The 16,450-nt window shown below is 41.0% G+C and overlaps 1 protein-coding gene across 2 annotated transcripts; it reads left to right on the top strand.

Annotated features, from left to right (window-relative positions):
- The first annotated feature begins 735 nt into the window (after positions 1–735).
- mst1rb (macrophage stimulating 1 receptor b) lies at positions 736–16,157 on the top strand. 2 transcript variants are annotated; one of them, XM_026349210.1, is made up of 21 exons: positions 736–1,122; positions 3,643–4,949; positions 6,929–7,105; positions 7,231–7,353; positions 7,525–7,695; positions 7,811–7,971; positions 8,740–8,875; positions 8,976–9,112; positions 9,319–9,498; positions 9,727–9,826; positions 9,914–10,132; positions 10,227–10,373; positions 11,242–11,395; positions 11,538–11,627; positions 11,744–11,956; positions 12,064–12,144; positions 12,485–12,666; positions 12,783–12,892; positions 13,040–13,205; positions 13,440–13,576; positions 14,714–16,157. In XM_026349210.1, exons 2-21 carry the CDS (start codon positions 3,744–3,746, stop codon positions 14,937–14,939), a joined length of 4,116 nt encoding a protein of 1,371 aa, XP_026204995.1. In that variant the 5' UTR covers positions 736–1,122; positions 3,643–3,743; the 3' UTR covers positions 14,940–16,157. The 2 variants fall into 2 exon arrangements, with proteins under 2 accessions (XP_026204995.1, XP_026204994.1); XM_026349209.1 differs by having other exon boundaries at positions 11,741–11,956.
- Positions 16,158–16,450: the final 293 nt, after the last annotated feature.

The following is a 16,450-nucleotide window of genomic DNA, read 5'->3' as shown; positions in this document are numbered from 1 at the left end:
GTTCTGGAATGTCCAGAGCCTGTCTGGTGACATTCAAGAGAAAAGAAAAAAATCCTGTGACTATGAGTTACTAAAGCGTGGGAGTGAGATCATTCATGTTGCACATTTGTTAGGATGGTTGTCATTTCACCACAGCTACATTTGTCTAAAGTATTTGAATACAAGATATCACATACACCACACTGACACTTACAGGAACAATTATTCACTTGCTTAATGTCTATATTAGTATTCCTGCTGTATTGTATTAGTGATAAGTATAAGTAAGCATACATAAGTAATATGTGTTATAATGGAAATATTTTGAGTTTTTATTCAATACCTATCATCTGAAAATGAGAGATTCACAAAACGACCACAAAGAGACAGCCTGGCAGCTGAGAGTTAAAAATCAAACAGACACACAACAACCACAATAACAACAACAATATACACAAAATAATGATGCCATAGAGGAGAAAAAGTGACCACAAAGAGACAAAAAGTCAACCAAAAAACAAACAAACAAACAAAACAAGCAAAAAACAACAACTCATAATGATCACAAACAATGTGGTGGCCTCATTTGTAGATTACACTCCTCTCCCAATCTATAGGAGGTGTGGTGGGCCTTTTACTACTGTGTCCCCAGGGGCCTATTTTTCCTCACAGTCAGTTCATGAGACCAGCACAAGACACACCAGTTGACATACTGGTTTGTTGTCTAAACAATGAGTTACCTGTGCTGTGATGCTGCGTTGCAGCGCAGGCAACAGTGCAAACGGTTCAGTGGCGGTCAGACAGAAAAGGAGCAATCAGCCTTCATCAATTAACGCTGCGTGAAGTGTGGATGAAGCCCGCAGTGAGTTAATTGGGTTTGTCGCAGGTATTAGTCAAAACCACGAGGGGAGGAGCGAGCTGGACTGTGCAGAGGAGAGCGATTCGTACCCGGTGGAGCGTGGGGTGGGGTGGTGGGACAGCGCAGATCCCGGCGCTTCGTGAGGACGCACAGCTTTTGACTTCAAAAGCAAGAAATTCATCTAATCCTGAATTGATCCGAGGAAAGATCAGTAATCTCTGCGCTATTCGAGAGGGCTTTGCATCCCCTGAAAAGGACAATTAATAACCTGTACGCGCCCACAGGTAAGCTCTTCATATCATCCACAGCTGCATGAACCACACATGTTTTTGAGCCACACATTAGACACGGTTAAATCCTTCTATAGGAAACATGCAGCTACTATAGTTAAACAGACAGTCTGTCAAAAAACAAACAAAATAAACAAACAAAAATATATACAGGGCTGCTACAACCTAAGATTAAAACAGATAAAGGATGTTTAGGTCGTTTTAAACTTTAACAATTTAGTTAAGTTTTATTTTTTACCTCTTACAGAAAATAAATTAATAATAAAAAGGTTATTGTAAGCCAATACTGCAATTAATTAAATATTACAATTTACCTTTATAACTTGAATTGTTCTCAGTACAGTATGTAGCTACACTAAACAATGCCTAACTAATTCCTAAAGCTCGCTGATCAAGGTGCTGCACTAACCTTTCAGGTTTGGTGAAGCTGTAGGTATTCACCGACATCCTACACGTAGACCGAAGTCGATATTCACTAGCACTAGTCCACTGAACTTAAGGCAGGCTGACAGAATAAGAAACAAGAAATAAGATAAAAGGTGAAAAGGACACAGACACAAAGGATGCTGCTTCAATGAATTGTGCTGCACGTTTACACAACTGACTTGAGTCTTAATCTCTTGCTGGCTTCACCACTTGGATTCTGCTCCAAATGTAAATAAAGATGTTTTAAAGTAACAGCAGCGCCAACATCTTTCCACAGTGGTGGATTCTGAAGCTTTGGGATGCAGATCCTGCCACTGCCTCCACACATGGGTCCCTGGGGTACAATGTCGACTACTGATTGCTTACGCAGCAGCTTGCTTCTTCTTCTTATTGCCTCTAATGACATTGGTTGTACATGTGTTGCATACTGCAACCAATGCATTGCCTGTTTCCCTTTAAAAGTGGTGCAACAGGTTTAATTTAAATGAAGATTTAGGAACTCTGCAAAATGAGAAAGGCACGTTCACAAAGCAGGTCATTTACACACTACCTAGCTGAATGCCGTATAATGTTGGTAAAAAATCTGTTAGACTTCCTAGTATAACTGCATCTTTAAGTCATCTGTGTGGGAATACACTGATTCTGGCCTGTAAATAGTGCAATGAATGGAAAGTAAATTTCAACCATTTGCTTTAATAATCATGAACATGAAAACAAGTAAATCAGTGCCATTACTATGTGTAACCATGTTCTCTAACCTTAACCTCTGTTTCTCATGGAGGCACCCACGTTAAAATGTGACAAATCATCTATAAATTATTGATGTAAAGACAAACGTTTCCATACAAGTACATATTGCAAGTGTGATTTTCTTGAGAGATGTTTGGTCTGAATGTAGTTCGTCTTCTCTTAAATAAGAAAATCAGTTGATGAAATTCTCTGGCACGCGCAGACGAGTAGTTTCTTCTACACCTGGGATCTAAAAAAGCACATGTCGTCTTATGACCATTAGTCCGTGCACATCTTTCCCCCTGAGAGGCACGTAGCGGTTGTGACAGGAATGCAAATTAGAGAGGCCAGCGGCTCTTGAATACTGCCTTACTCTGATGTGTCTGGTTAATGATCTACCAGACAAATGTCTTGTTAGGATAAAGACAAGGCCCAGACTATGAAACATGGTTCCATTTGCTTGGTTGCTGTTCAGAGAAGATGTTATAAACGGAAAAATACACACTTTTATGTGTTTATGTGGTGCATAATGTTGAACTGAAGCCATTAACTTGGATCTGTTACTACATGTTCCTGCATAGAAGAACTTGAGTCATATTTGGAGAAAGAGGATTAACCAGAGTAAATATGACCATGAGATGAATGACCTGTTCAGGAAGTCCCAATAAAAATTGTTTTATCCACTGTGTATTAGGTTGAGCTCTAGCAATCTGTTCGTGATGAGTCAGAAGAAACATTTATCTTCATGACCACATTCATGTATCATTGTCTGGCTCAAGCATGATGGTGATCAATATTGAATTCCTCTGTGGATGGAGATCAATTCAAAGATCATAAGGGGCTGTGGTATCTTCTCCCATATGTGACAAATCATGGCATCATGGTCAAGGATTTTGTTCATTCTTCATTTTTATGTAAAGATGAAGAAAAAATAATCCAGTAAGAAGTTGTTCAACGCTTTGGGAAATGTGCTTATTTGGTTTTAACACCACTCTAAACGCTTAGCATGGACAGGAAGCAAGCGGAAGCTGACCTTGCTATGCCCAAAGATACAAAATGACTACCATGCCATATAGGTATCACAAAAAGCACATTTGACAAATTGTCATTTTAATGGGTGTTATGTGGAGGACTGTTTTTTGGCCATTCGCTTTGCTAAGTAAACTGTTTCCTGGCTCCAGCTTTATAATGAACAGACTGAAATTTAATCTTCTTTCTCTGTTTCTTGACAAAAACGAAATAAGCATATTTTACAAATCTCAAATTGTCTTTAAGATTTTTTTTTGTCAAACTGTTTCTAAGATCCAACTGAAGTGAGAATTGAATGAATCACTCTGCCCTATTTTTTTTTTCATTTAGGTATCATTGGCTGGTGTTAAGGATGCTTTGGTCCCAACATCAGACCTGGAGGTAACCCCACATCATCTGTGCTGTGGTCCTTTTTGCACTCCTGAGAGGAGATGGTCCACAGGACCACGCTGTGGGGGACATGCATCTGGTTCCAGAGTCTGCTGGCCTTTGCCTTGGGCAACTGTCCCTCACTGGCCCAGAGTCCTGTCAACTACTCAGTAGTTTACACCATGCCCTTCTTTCAAGCCCGGGGCCCCATTCAGAACATTGTGAACAACTCACTTTACCAGGAGGTTTATGTAGCCTCTCAGAATGTGATTGAGGCTGTGAACAGAAGCTTGGAAAAGGTGTGGGAACTCCACACTGGGCCAGTTGGAAGTCCAAAGTGTCAGATATGTGATTTGTGCAACATTGACAAAGATCCCAACTTTCTGGAGGACACAAACAATCAAGTGTTGTTGTTGGATACTCTGTTTATGTATTTATATTCATGTGGAAGTTCTCAGTACGGTGTATGCTATTTCCACCAACTGAAATCAAATGGAAAGCCGCCTTCTCTTTCTAAATGTTTGTTCAGAAAGGATTCAAACTCTGCTGCCTACTGTCCTGACTGTGTGGCCAGCCCTCTTGGAACCAAAGTTACCATGGTTGAAGAGGGTCAAACTGTCTACTTCTTTGTTGCCACCACTGTCAATGACAGTGTGGCCCAGCGGTATGGTAGAAAGTCACTATCAGTTCGCCGACCAATGGCCACTGAAGATGGTTTCTACAGTGATGTGCGTAGCCTATCTGTCCTCCCTGGCCTGCGGAGGACGTACCATATTGAATATGTATACAGCTTTTTCACTCAGGAGTTTGTCTACTTCCTCTCAGTCCAGCGCGAAAGCCCTGATCAGGACACATCTCCGTTTCAGACTCGTCTCGGACGTCTTCCACGTAATGAATGGGAAATGAAAAGGTACCGTGAGTTGATCCTGGAGTGTCGGTTTGAACCAAAACGCAGGAGGAGGAATGTAGCCAGTGAACCCTATAAGGATGTGGTCTACAATGTGGTCCAGGCAGCTCACTTTGGCAAGGCAGGCAGGGAGTTGGCAGAGGAGTTGGGGGCGGAAGAGGAAGATGACATCCTCTATGGAGTTTTTGCTGTTACTGATGATAATGGGGTCACGGAGCATGACTCTGCCCTTTGCGCCTTTCCCATGGACAATGTGAACAAAGCAATCGCGGATGGGGTGGATGACTGCTGCGAGTCTGGACCGGAGCAGCTCTCCAGAGGGCTCTGCCATTTCCAGCCATGTGAGAGCTGTCCACATGAGGTGAGACCATCCGTTCACCAACACACAGCTATTGCAGTTGGTTACAAGTTCTTAGTATATCTCAGGTCTACTTTATTGAGCAGAAATAGTTGGATTTTCTTTTAATACTTTTTGAAAGGTAACCAGCAGGTGAAAAACTACAAATTTTGTTCAGTTTAGTGTTTCACTGTGTAAGTAGGTAAGATGTATTACCATTTATAAATATCTCACTTTCAGACTCAGACTCAGAAATCACTTTCTCATTTCTAACATCCAGTTTGTCTCCTGCACTGACTGACATGGATAGCAATTTGCTTATTTATCATGTGGTAACCTGTCAGGATTTGTTTAAAATCTTGCCTTGTAGGTGTGGTGCTTTAAATTTCTCCAAGGAATGTTCTCTTGACATGTGCATGAACTTGGAAGAAACACCCCCAAACTCCTGAGGCCTTTCAGTATTCTTGTTTGAACCTGAACAGCAAAGTGCCGAATAAGTACAGTAGCTCAGTGCTCAGCAAGAGAGAGCATTGACCTCCTAGAGTTTGGTCATCACTGTGAGGAAGTTACCACACAACAGAAAATATTAATATTATTAATATTAATAATATAATAAGTGCACTTTCGATGTTTTTTTGTAGATGTACTTGTACTTTTGGACAGAGCCCAGCTACTTGTTTTTACCTCTTGTTGTGCTTTTGATCAACTAAGGTAGCTATTTGTCGGCTTTAACTTTCAGGATGCCGACATGAGTGAGTCAGCAGCCTTCTCATCTTGCTTGAGCAAGAAAAATAACTATATGAAAAGGTGCAAAGAGCTGATTTAATTGATGATGAACTGAATGTTTGCAGTCATCCCATCAGAATTGTGTTTATTCATGGTTTTTCAAAGATGTTTCCTGGTGCTTCTTATGATTTGTTTCATTTGGGTGCAGGTCAAATAGTATGAATATCTAAAAATTGATCTGTTTTGGATTTTTAAGACAGATCAATGTCATGTTTAGGTTTCAGAAAACTGAATTTTAGCTTTTTAGACTGGATAGTAGTGGATGCCTATCTTCCAATACTATTTTGGAACCCATATATCTGAGTTTCATAGTCTTGTATATACTAAGAAAAAATTGTGGTCTCAGAGAATGAATCCAGTGTTGATATGAAAACTCCCTTTAAACTGATGGTGACCCACTCTGACTCACTCACTCACTCTGTCTGTATCTAAAAGGAAATCTTTCTGTCGGAAATCCAGCTTATCGTCATTTATCATGACCTCTTCAATTGTGAAATTATCATATTATTCTACTAAATTTGCCCGGTGCTCCTGGTATGTCAGAGATTTCTATCTCATTGTTACCCTGGTGACCACTGGATATCATGCCACTTCACAGCACACAAACAATGTGTCTTAGCTGTGTCCAGCAGTGTCCTCCAACATCTGCAGATGTTTCTGTGTGATCTAGGAGAGGTCCAGCAATAGCTTAAACTTTATTAAAGCAAGTGGATCCTAGAAATTGTGCATTGTGACACAAAAGCCAAAACTATGTAGGGTGTCTTGATAACATGTAATAACGGATTTTTACACTACACTGGCTTTTCTTCTTGTCAGTATTGACAATGTGAGTTTGCGGGTGACAGTAGCTCAGGAGGTTGAGCAGTCAGCTGCGAACCTCAGGGTTAGTAGTTAGATTTTGGTTCCTTCTGGCTACTTGTTGAGTCCTTGGACAAGACACCAATACCCTGTAGTATTGTGATATGTACTGTCTGGCAGCTGTCCATCCACAATTTACCAAAGGGGATCAATAAAGTATGTCATTGTCATTAAAATGCTTACAAACTCTTTTCAACAGACCCCTCTTATGAGCTGATGAACTCATGAACGTTCAGGAAAAAAGCCAGTAAATGTATTTAATTAAGGATTGTTTTCTGCTACTTGACTCTGAGTTGTTTTATTTTTTTATTAATCTATTTCCTTACATTGTCCTCTGCTGCCTGTGGCCTTGGTACTAGAGCATGGAGAACAACGCCACATGTAGAGACCATCCTACTATGGTGTCAAAGCCCTACTACAGAGTGGACCTCTTCAACAGGCAGATGACCAACGTCCTACTCACCTCTCTGTTGGTAACGACCATAGAGAACAAGACTGTAGCTCATATTGGCACCTCTACTGGCCGCTTACTACAGGTGCGTAACACATGGAGAAATCTTTGAAGACTTACTACTTCTTATTAGATGTGGTGATTGCATTGATCATTGTCAATAATCCATTACTGATAACCATCTGTTGTGTCTGTGTTGTGTTATGGCAGCTTGTACTGACAAGATCCAGCTCTATTATCTTTGCCAATTACTCTCTGGTAGAGAACCAGAGGGTCTCATCCATAGCTGCTGTGTACTCATCTGAGTATCTTCTCTTCGTGGTTGGAGATAAGGTACAGCGATAGTTTACAGCCTTTCAAAAAGAATAAAGTAAGCTTTTGGAGCAGATTTTGCCCACAGACATGCAGGTCATTACTTTACTATAAAAAAACTTCATGCCAGCAGGAGGAGCTATCCATGTGACCTGTGTGCTGAATGAGACTCAGTTTGTTTCTCTGTTTCAGATGATTCAGGTGCCTCAGAGAGGGCCGGGCTGTCAACACTTCCTGACTTGCGCTATGTGTCTCACAGCCCCCAAGTTCATGGGCTGTGGCTGGTGCTCTGGAGTGTGCTCCTGGGAAAGTGAGTGCCACAGTAACTGGAGGAATGAGTCCTGCCCACCTGGGATCACTGGGGTGAGGTTTGTTATGTAATTAAAAATACCCTAACCCTAGCTTTTCTTTGTGCAACTGTGAGAAACATTTCATTTTGAGGTTGCACTGCAGTATATCTTCTGCTTTATGGGCGCAGTTCTTTCCACGGACTGCTCCTCCTGATGGACAAACAGAGCTAACTGTGTGTGGGTGGGAGTTTCAGTCGCCCCAGAGACCTGCCATCACCTCCAGAACCCACCAGGTCCGATTGGGACAGACTGCCTGCACTGTGCTTCCAGTGAAAAGCAACAACACGCAGTGAGTGATCATGCAAGGGGTCATTGTGGAGTCATCTGTTGATACTATTTGTCTTGTCGGAAAATGTACCCTTAGTTTTAAGATAATTTAATTAATTCATTAATATGTGATAACTGTTGGCACTCAATCAGTATTAAACATATAGACTTTGCAACTGTCTGAATTCAAGTGTGGATGGTTTTAGATCATGTAGACCCTTCCATCTTAAAATTAGTTTATGTACACCATCATTTTGAATTTAGATTTGGCTCTTCCCCCTGCGGGAGAGTGACCTGTCATTTTCAGCATAAATTCTACACCTGCAGTACCAGTGGGCATGAAATAAACCTTTATGTTAGAGCCATTACTTCTTAGTTTCTGGCACTCAACACAGCAACATAATATATTATTTACATGTTGTAGGTTGAAGTCAACATATTTGCCTCTAGTTTTCCTTTGTTTTGCCTCCCGCTTCAGTAGCACAGTGTTGTAATTATGACGTAAGCTGTAAAAGGATCTAGTGTGTGAGTGTTTTCATACGGGTTCGAATTCATGAGTCGGGCCCGTCACAGGTGTCTTTCTGTGTAGAGTTTCACTCTGTGTTGCATACTCTGGCTTCCTCCCACCATGCAAAGACATGCATGTTATGGTTTTGCCCAACCACAGCCTGTAAGAGAACCAGCAGTTAGAATAATGAATGGATAATCGGATGGATGGACGCTGTTGTTGCAGTAACCTTATTTGCCACAGACATGCTAACACAATTGCTTTTCTTGTGCTGGTCTTTAGCTTGGTGTGTAAAATTCGCTCTGGGGCCAGTGAGCTATTCCAACCACTCAACATTACCGTGGAAGTGCATGAGGGCAAGGTGGAGGGACGCTACTCCATTGACGGGAAAGCAGAAATGCCAGGGTTCACGTTTGTGGTAATCATAGCTGTTGTCATGCTCATTACAACATGCTGAAACTATTCTTAATTAAACCCAGTGAGAAAAAACACTTAAAATAATATATGTTCTCATCCAGATTCCCAACATCACAGAAATCCAGCCCAACTATGGGCCTCTTGTTGGGGGAACACTCATCACAGTGACTGGACCTCACTTGGATGCTGGGAAAACCAGGAGAGTCACTCTCAATGACGTGCCCTGTCCTATTAAGAGGTCAGATTTTTATACTTTTTGCCCACAAAATTCTTCATCTTTTAACTTCTAGTCCATTGTCTTTGTCCCCACTTCTTTTAATACTACCACACATCACATATGTGTGAAATTTAGATGTTGTTTATCTATTTTCCTCCCTCCCTGAAGTTTTTTGATCTAATACTGTTTATCTGACACATGATCTACATATCCCTGTTTCCGAGCAGAGTCACAAAACTCAAAGGCAATGTGTCCTCCATCATCTGTCTGTCCCAGCCCATCTCAGAGGTGAGGGATGTGCCTCTGAGTGTTTTCATCGACAAGTCTCCTGTCCTCACCACAAAGGTGTTTTACTACAGAGAAAAGCCAAAGATTACAGCTGTCCAGCCAGACTGTAGCTTTGACAGGTAGGTCAATGAGACCCCCACCACACTGTCCTCTTTTTTTCACTGCTGTGACATCGTATATGTAGTCGGATTTTTATCTTTATCTTAAATGAACCTATTCTATTCTAAAACAAAAACAAAAACAATATGTTTGTTTCTTCCTAAACCTTTACGTCTCATAGGAAATTATTTTCTTTGTTCAGCCATGATGAAAATGTAACCATCTCTCGCCATTTGTCTGAACTGCAGGGGATCAAAAATCGTGATTGAAGGGGAGAACCTGGACTCCGTTTATCGCACCATCGTCCGCTTCAAACCCAATGAAAGCCACCTAAAACCTGTGACAAGGGTACAGAGTCCACCAGGACATATAGTAGACACATTTTTTTAAAGTGAATCTATAGTTTGAGAATGACCTGTATCTGTTTTGTTCCAGGAGTGTATAGGCAAGTCTTTACCCACAAGGATGGAGTGTTTCACTCCTGTATTCCCCAGGGATGAGACAGAGGAAGGAGAGCTCTCTTTTGACATGGATGGAGCGTTGGGACTTTGGAACAAAGAGTTCTCCTACCACCCTTATGGAGAGCCCATACCTTTTGAAACAGAAGGACACATACTGAGTTTGTACCCTGGGTTTGATGAAGTGTCATTACATGTAAGGGCTTGTTTTGAATAGATGAATAAAAAATACATAGCGATGTTTATTATCAGACTTGAATTAACTGATTTAATGCTTCATATCTTCATAGCACCAAAAACTGAACCTGGTCAGCTCCTGTATGACCATCATCATGACTGTAGCAGGAGTTGATTGTGATGCTAAAGTCCTGGATAATGAGATCACATGCAGGATCCCCAAAAACATGACCTTCCCCAGTGAAGGACTTCCAGTGAAGGTTAGTCAGGCTAAATGTTTAGATGGTGTAAAACCGACTGACTTACCCAGGTCACATGATTTGTACAGGTCCACTGTTTGGCCAGTGATCAATAATCTTCCCTGCAGCCTAAATGTTAGGCAGTCATGAGATAGTGTAGGTATAGTAAAACTTTCTCAATATCTTATTAGTAAAGATAATCAAAATATTTTGCATAATTGAAAGATCAAATATGACATATTACTATATATGAAACCAAAAAATTCTGACATATAATCTGCAAACTGACAGTGCTGACAGGCAGAGGTAGACTGTTAGGAGATTAGAAAATCCCTATCAGTCTCATGTAAGTATTATAATTAGAAGGCTACTGCCAGCAGCTGCTTAACTTAGCATACATCCTTACAATAGGGAGAAGAAATTGCCTAGATTTTTCTGTGAGGGCACCTCACAGGGAGAATAGTACACTGTGGGCCAAAATGTCATAACTGTCATAAATGTGACACAATATGACTTAAATTTCAGAAAAATGCAACTTCCTCTTTTCACATTGTAATTTCTGGGCAGGTTAAACAGGGCGTAACTTGTTAACTTTACTTTTAGAGGTGTTAGATTGTGTTTGCACAGAGCCACATCCACTAGCCACTCCAGTCCTCCACCTCTGTTCACCCTGCTGATATAGAACTGATGAAGGATGATGAAGGATTAAGTAATATAAAGTGTACTAAAAAACAAACAAACTCATTCAGTGTGATAGGGACACAACCAGACTCATGGAACCAGCTCCAAATATACAAGCTTCTGCTTTCTCATTAGAGAAGTTACAAGAAAAATACTCACATTAATGCAGTAATATTAGTCAATGTATATGATGGACTATATTTTCCAGATCTCCATAAACGGACAGGTCCACAATGTTGGCACAGTGGTGCGAGTCAACAACCACTACATGATGGGAATTGCTCTGGGGATCTTGGCGGCTCTGGTAGCCGGGGCAGTGCTCGCATTTGTTGTCATGAAACACTTGAGGAAGAAGAAGAAAGGTGGGCTCCTTTCTGTTCTGTTATGTTGACCTTGTTCAACTGCTGTGGTTGGAAATTTGGGATCATTTACGAAAGTCGTTTTAACTGGTCTTCTTCTTCTGTGGTTGATGATTAAAAAAAAGTGTTGCAACATGTTTTTCAGCCTCCATGGTAGAGATCCGTTTGGCACACAGTGTTAATTGCACTCGGACTAACAATGGGGAGCTCTCTCCTTCCGGGGACTACAGAAGAGGTAGCTGTATTGCTACGCACTCATCCTATTGCTGTATAACAAATGCACTTGTCACACACATACTGTACCTTTGTAACTATCATTATTAACCCTTTTCTCTGAACTTGTGCCAGTAGTATCCCTGGGTCCTCCCACGCCCCTGGTAGGGCCTATGGTGTTCCCCAGCTTAACCTATGCTGCAGGAGGTGTAGATCCTACCCTCACCCCTCTCATGCCACCGGAAAAAATTTCCATCTCCAGTTTTAGGCCAGAGTTGCTGGAGGAAGTAAAGGATGTTCTTATTCCTGCTGAGATGCTTGTTGTGCAGCACCATCAGATCATAGGGAAGGGTAAAAACTGTCCACTGTCTTTGTGTGAAACAAAAAACTTGTGATGGAGCTTTGTGTATGCAATGTGAGGAGCAGTAGCCAACACTCGTTCCCTGTTTTTGCCGCAGGTCATTTTGGCACTGTCTATCATGGATACTTCACAGACCACAACAACAGAGAAATCCACTGTGCTGTCAAGTCTTTGAATAGTGAGTAATGTCAATCCATTCTGCCTAGTTCCTCTGCTGTCGAACATATTTGCACAGATTGTCAGGTGCATGGCCTTTAACACACCGGCCGCTTTATAAGTGTCAGTTTTTGTTGAAACTACTAGAAAGGTCATTGATCTACTATATCTGGGCGTCGTACTGGAGTTAAGTGGTGTTTCTAATGGTTTTGTCCCCTTCATGAATGATGGAGCTATTAGATTGTACACGTGTACCTAATAAAGTAGACAGTAAGTGTATGTTTTGCATTTTGTTTTTCAAACTTGTAATTTGTGTCTTTTCACAATTTTTAAATAATGTACATGTGCGTATGCATCATCAGGAATCACAGATGTCGAGGAGGTTGAGCAATTTCTGAAGGAAGGCATCATAATGAAGGGTTTCCATCACAGCAATGTGCTGTCACTGCTCGGCATCTTCCTGCCACAGGAAGGGCTCCCTCTGGTGGTACTTCCATACATGAAACACGGGGACCTGCGGCACTTCATACGCTGCGAGAAGAGGGTGCGACAGCTGCATTCTAAAAAACAGTGGAAATTAAACATTTGATTTGTGCACTTCCATCTGTTAACTGGCTAAGCAACTGTGTTTTTGGTCTTGTGTTTGTGGAATTGGTTCAGAACCCCACCGTCAAGGATCTGATTGGCTTTGGCCTTCAGGTTGCCAGGGGAATGGAGTATTTAGCCCAGAAGAAGTTTGTGCACAGAGATCTTGCAGCACGCAACTGCATGTGAGTCATGAAAAATATACAGAGAAATAAACATTTTATTCACTGCTGTGGTTGCTAAGTTCCTCCTTAACAGGGAAGTGAATTATTACATCATAATACTCACACATAATGGTTTGCAACAAATATATTTTCTTTTTCTGTGTTTAGGCTGGACGAGTCATATACAGTGAAGGTAGCAGACTTTGGCATGGCCAGAGATGTTTTTGACAAGGAATATTACAGTATTCAGGACCACAGGAAGGCTAAGCTACCTGTGAAGTGGATGGCCATTGAGAGTCTGCAGACCCAGAAATTCACCTCCAAGTCAGATGTGGTGAGTAAATAAAGATGTCTTGCTTGCTAGATGTATGTGAAATGTCACAACATAGAGTATATAAACTAGGAAACATGTTTGTGTGACACAAATGTTATTTTTTAATGATCTAATCTACAATTTATGCTACTGTTTAGGATAGGAAACAGGAAACAATTTCAGTTTAAGGTGTTTCATATTGTACCTTTAAACCTAAAATTAAACCTGTTTTAATGTTTGTCCCACATGATGCAGTGGTCCTTTGGTGTTCTGATGTGGGAGATGTTGACCAGGGGAGCAAGCCCGTATCCAGAGGTGGACCCTTATGACATAACACATTACTTACTGAGGGGCAGGAGGCTTCCGCAACCCCAATACTGCCCTGACCCTTTGTAAGTAGCCTAAAAACTGCATGATATTGATCCCTTGAAAGGAAAAATAAGTAGTGTTTTTTTTAGTTTTTATATATTCATTGCACACAGTAACTTGTTGACTGAATTAAGGCCGTATTTAGTGTGACTATTATTATAACACATTTACAGAGAAAGAGGATAGACAAGAGAGAAGCGGAACAAGAGTTCAAGTGGTAATAGCAGAATGTTCGAATGGTCACTCAGGTGTGTTAAGAGTGTAAATAGTCCACTACTTGGTTTTGCGACACAGTTAAGCAGTGTTGTTTGGCAGTTAATGTGTCTACAACACACTAGGAAAATGACTTCCTTCACACCCACACACACACACACACACACACACACACACACACACACACACACACACATGCAGTAAATGGGATACACTGGTAAATTTACAGGCAAAAGCTATGTTTTTGCTGCTTTAATGACAAATCTTGTTTGCTCACTAATTTGGAGGGTGGTGGAAAATAAATCAACCATTCGTACACCTTTTCCTTAGAGACCCACAACCAATGTGGGTTAAAGGCTTATGGAAATCTGTCACAGATAGACCTATATAGAACACCAACAGTTTGTCATTTTAGGGATCCTTATTTGCTTTATATGAAGGATGGAAGAGCTGATTGATACCACAGTCACGTCTGTCCATTTGAACTGAAGTCGGTAGATGTTAAGTTAGCAGGCTGTAAGCAAGGGGGGGGGGAGGTTATCCAAAAATAACTTTAAATAGCTAACACGATTCAGTATATACTGTCACACAAATTGGTATAAAATGATAATTTGCTGCAAATGGCAGATAATTTCTTAATAACCTTGAACACACCACACCGGAAGAGCAGATGATTTGTGGTCTCACAACAACAATAGGAAGTAATAGATTTCCAGGAACAGTAACTTTTGATAAATTCCTGGGGTATTGCCTGACAATAGTCCTCAGTAGCCTTCAGGCAGACCAAAAACACCCCAGCAATATTTTGCTCATACAAATTAACTAAGTTTTAAAAGCTTCTGAAAGTTTTAAAATGGTAACCAAATAAGAAAGCCATTCTAGGTTATTATAATATTGCATTAATGGGCTATGAAATAGAAACCATTTGCTCTGACTGTGTTTTCCAGGTATAGCATTATGCTCCAGTGCTGGGACCCTGATCCAGAATCAAGGCCCAGCTTTGCTACACTTGTGTCAGCCGTCTCAACCATCCTGTCAGGCCTGGAGGGAGAACACTACATCAGTCTGAATGTCACCTATGTCAATCTGGACCAGCCACAGCCCTACCCCGCTCTCACAGAGTCCGCTGATGAATACGACTCCACAGATGTTGAAGACTCATTTTGCTCCTAATATGTTCTCCTCCTTTGTCCGTAAACCGGTATTGGTGCTAACAACAAGAACACATAAAAACTCTGCCAGGTCATATTAGTGGCTTTTACCACAAAGCATGTGAAACATAGATGCTCCCTATTGTTTATATGCATGCAAGTTTGTTGTAAGATGTAAGTGTGCTGACCTAGCACACACTCTGGCAGCCTTATTGGAGGGATGTTACGTTGTCAACAGTTGGTGCAAAGCAGCATTTAGTTATCAGACCTGAACGTACAGAGAGGGAGCGGCCTGCAGAGAAAGATCACAGATGGTCGGCAGGATGGTAGACTGTTCACCTCAGAAGTAATGAACTTTTTCCATCTATTTGGAATAAAAAAGCTTATGTGTCTTATCACCATGACCAAGAGCTCTCCCTAACCCAAACCCTAACCATCTATATCTTAAGGTCCATCTTCTGCTGAGAGAACGAACTTCCATCTTTGCAACCAGCTGCTCTTGAAACTATTTCATAGAAATTAGTTTTATGTTGTTTTCCCGATATGAATATTTGTTGTCATGTCATGTCATGCATCCAATTGTAGTACTAGTTTGTAAGGTACCCAAACTAAACAGGTTTGGTCAACTAGCCTTTCTCTGGTTTGCTAAAGTCAACAGGTTAGCCAGTTAGTTAAGAACGGTAAACATGTTTGTTCAGATAAACCAAAGTATGGGTTCTCAAACAGTCAAGTACCGTGCAAATAAAGGCACTTATATGAAGCACCCTTTAGGAAATAAATAAGCAGTTTTGTGCATCACAGACACTTCTGTGATATACTGACTGACACACATACCTGTTAAACAGGTGCTACTTTAGATTCCATATGCATTTAGCCAGTTCTTTTTCTGTTTTCTCCACTACTGAGCAGAGGATTCACACAAAGCAGAGCACCGATGCAAGTGAAACAAATATAATTCAGTGGCAACAAAGCCAGACATTAGCTCTCTGTTACTACTTACAGCGCAGTTTTACTGTTGCAGTGTGTGTGTGTGTGTGTGTGTGTGTGTGGGTGTCTATACACACAAAACGTTCTTACACTTCCTCCTTAAATCTGTGCAGTGATTGACCTATATATATTGGATCATGCATACAGTATGTAAGTTAAAATGTTGACCTCAGTGTTTGTCTATAGGTGTTCATAATATTTGTTTATAGATTGTTGTTCTCTCGATATAAATATCAGACTGCATGACAACTTCTATTTTCAGCTGTTTTATGTCACCCAGTGAAACATAATACTCATTGCTGCTGTCTAATCTAATCGACGGAGCTCACTCAGTGTTTTGTTGGTCCTCTCCTCTAGAGGTCAGCATTCTGTCAAAAGTTCCTCATGTTGCCACTGACCTGCTCCTGAAGCTGCTCCGAGAAACACAGGTGCAGTGGTTTTTATTTGTGGTGTTTTCATCATTTTGCAGTAGCATAGCAACATGAGTGACCCAGGTTGTTTTCTCCTTCTCTGCAAACCAACCAATAAGCCATCTAGATTCCATAT

Source organism: Anabas testudineus, chromosome 5 (assembly GCF_900324465.2).
Source record: "Anabas testudineus chromosome 5, fAnaTes1.2, whole genome shotgun sequence".
Lineage (NCBI taxonomy): Eukaryota > Metazoa > Chordata > Actinopteri > Anabantiformes > Anabantidae > Anabas > Anabas testudineus.
The sequence above is the reverse complement of the archived record's forward strand: the minus strand, read 5'-3'. Positions and strand labels throughout refer to the sequence as shown.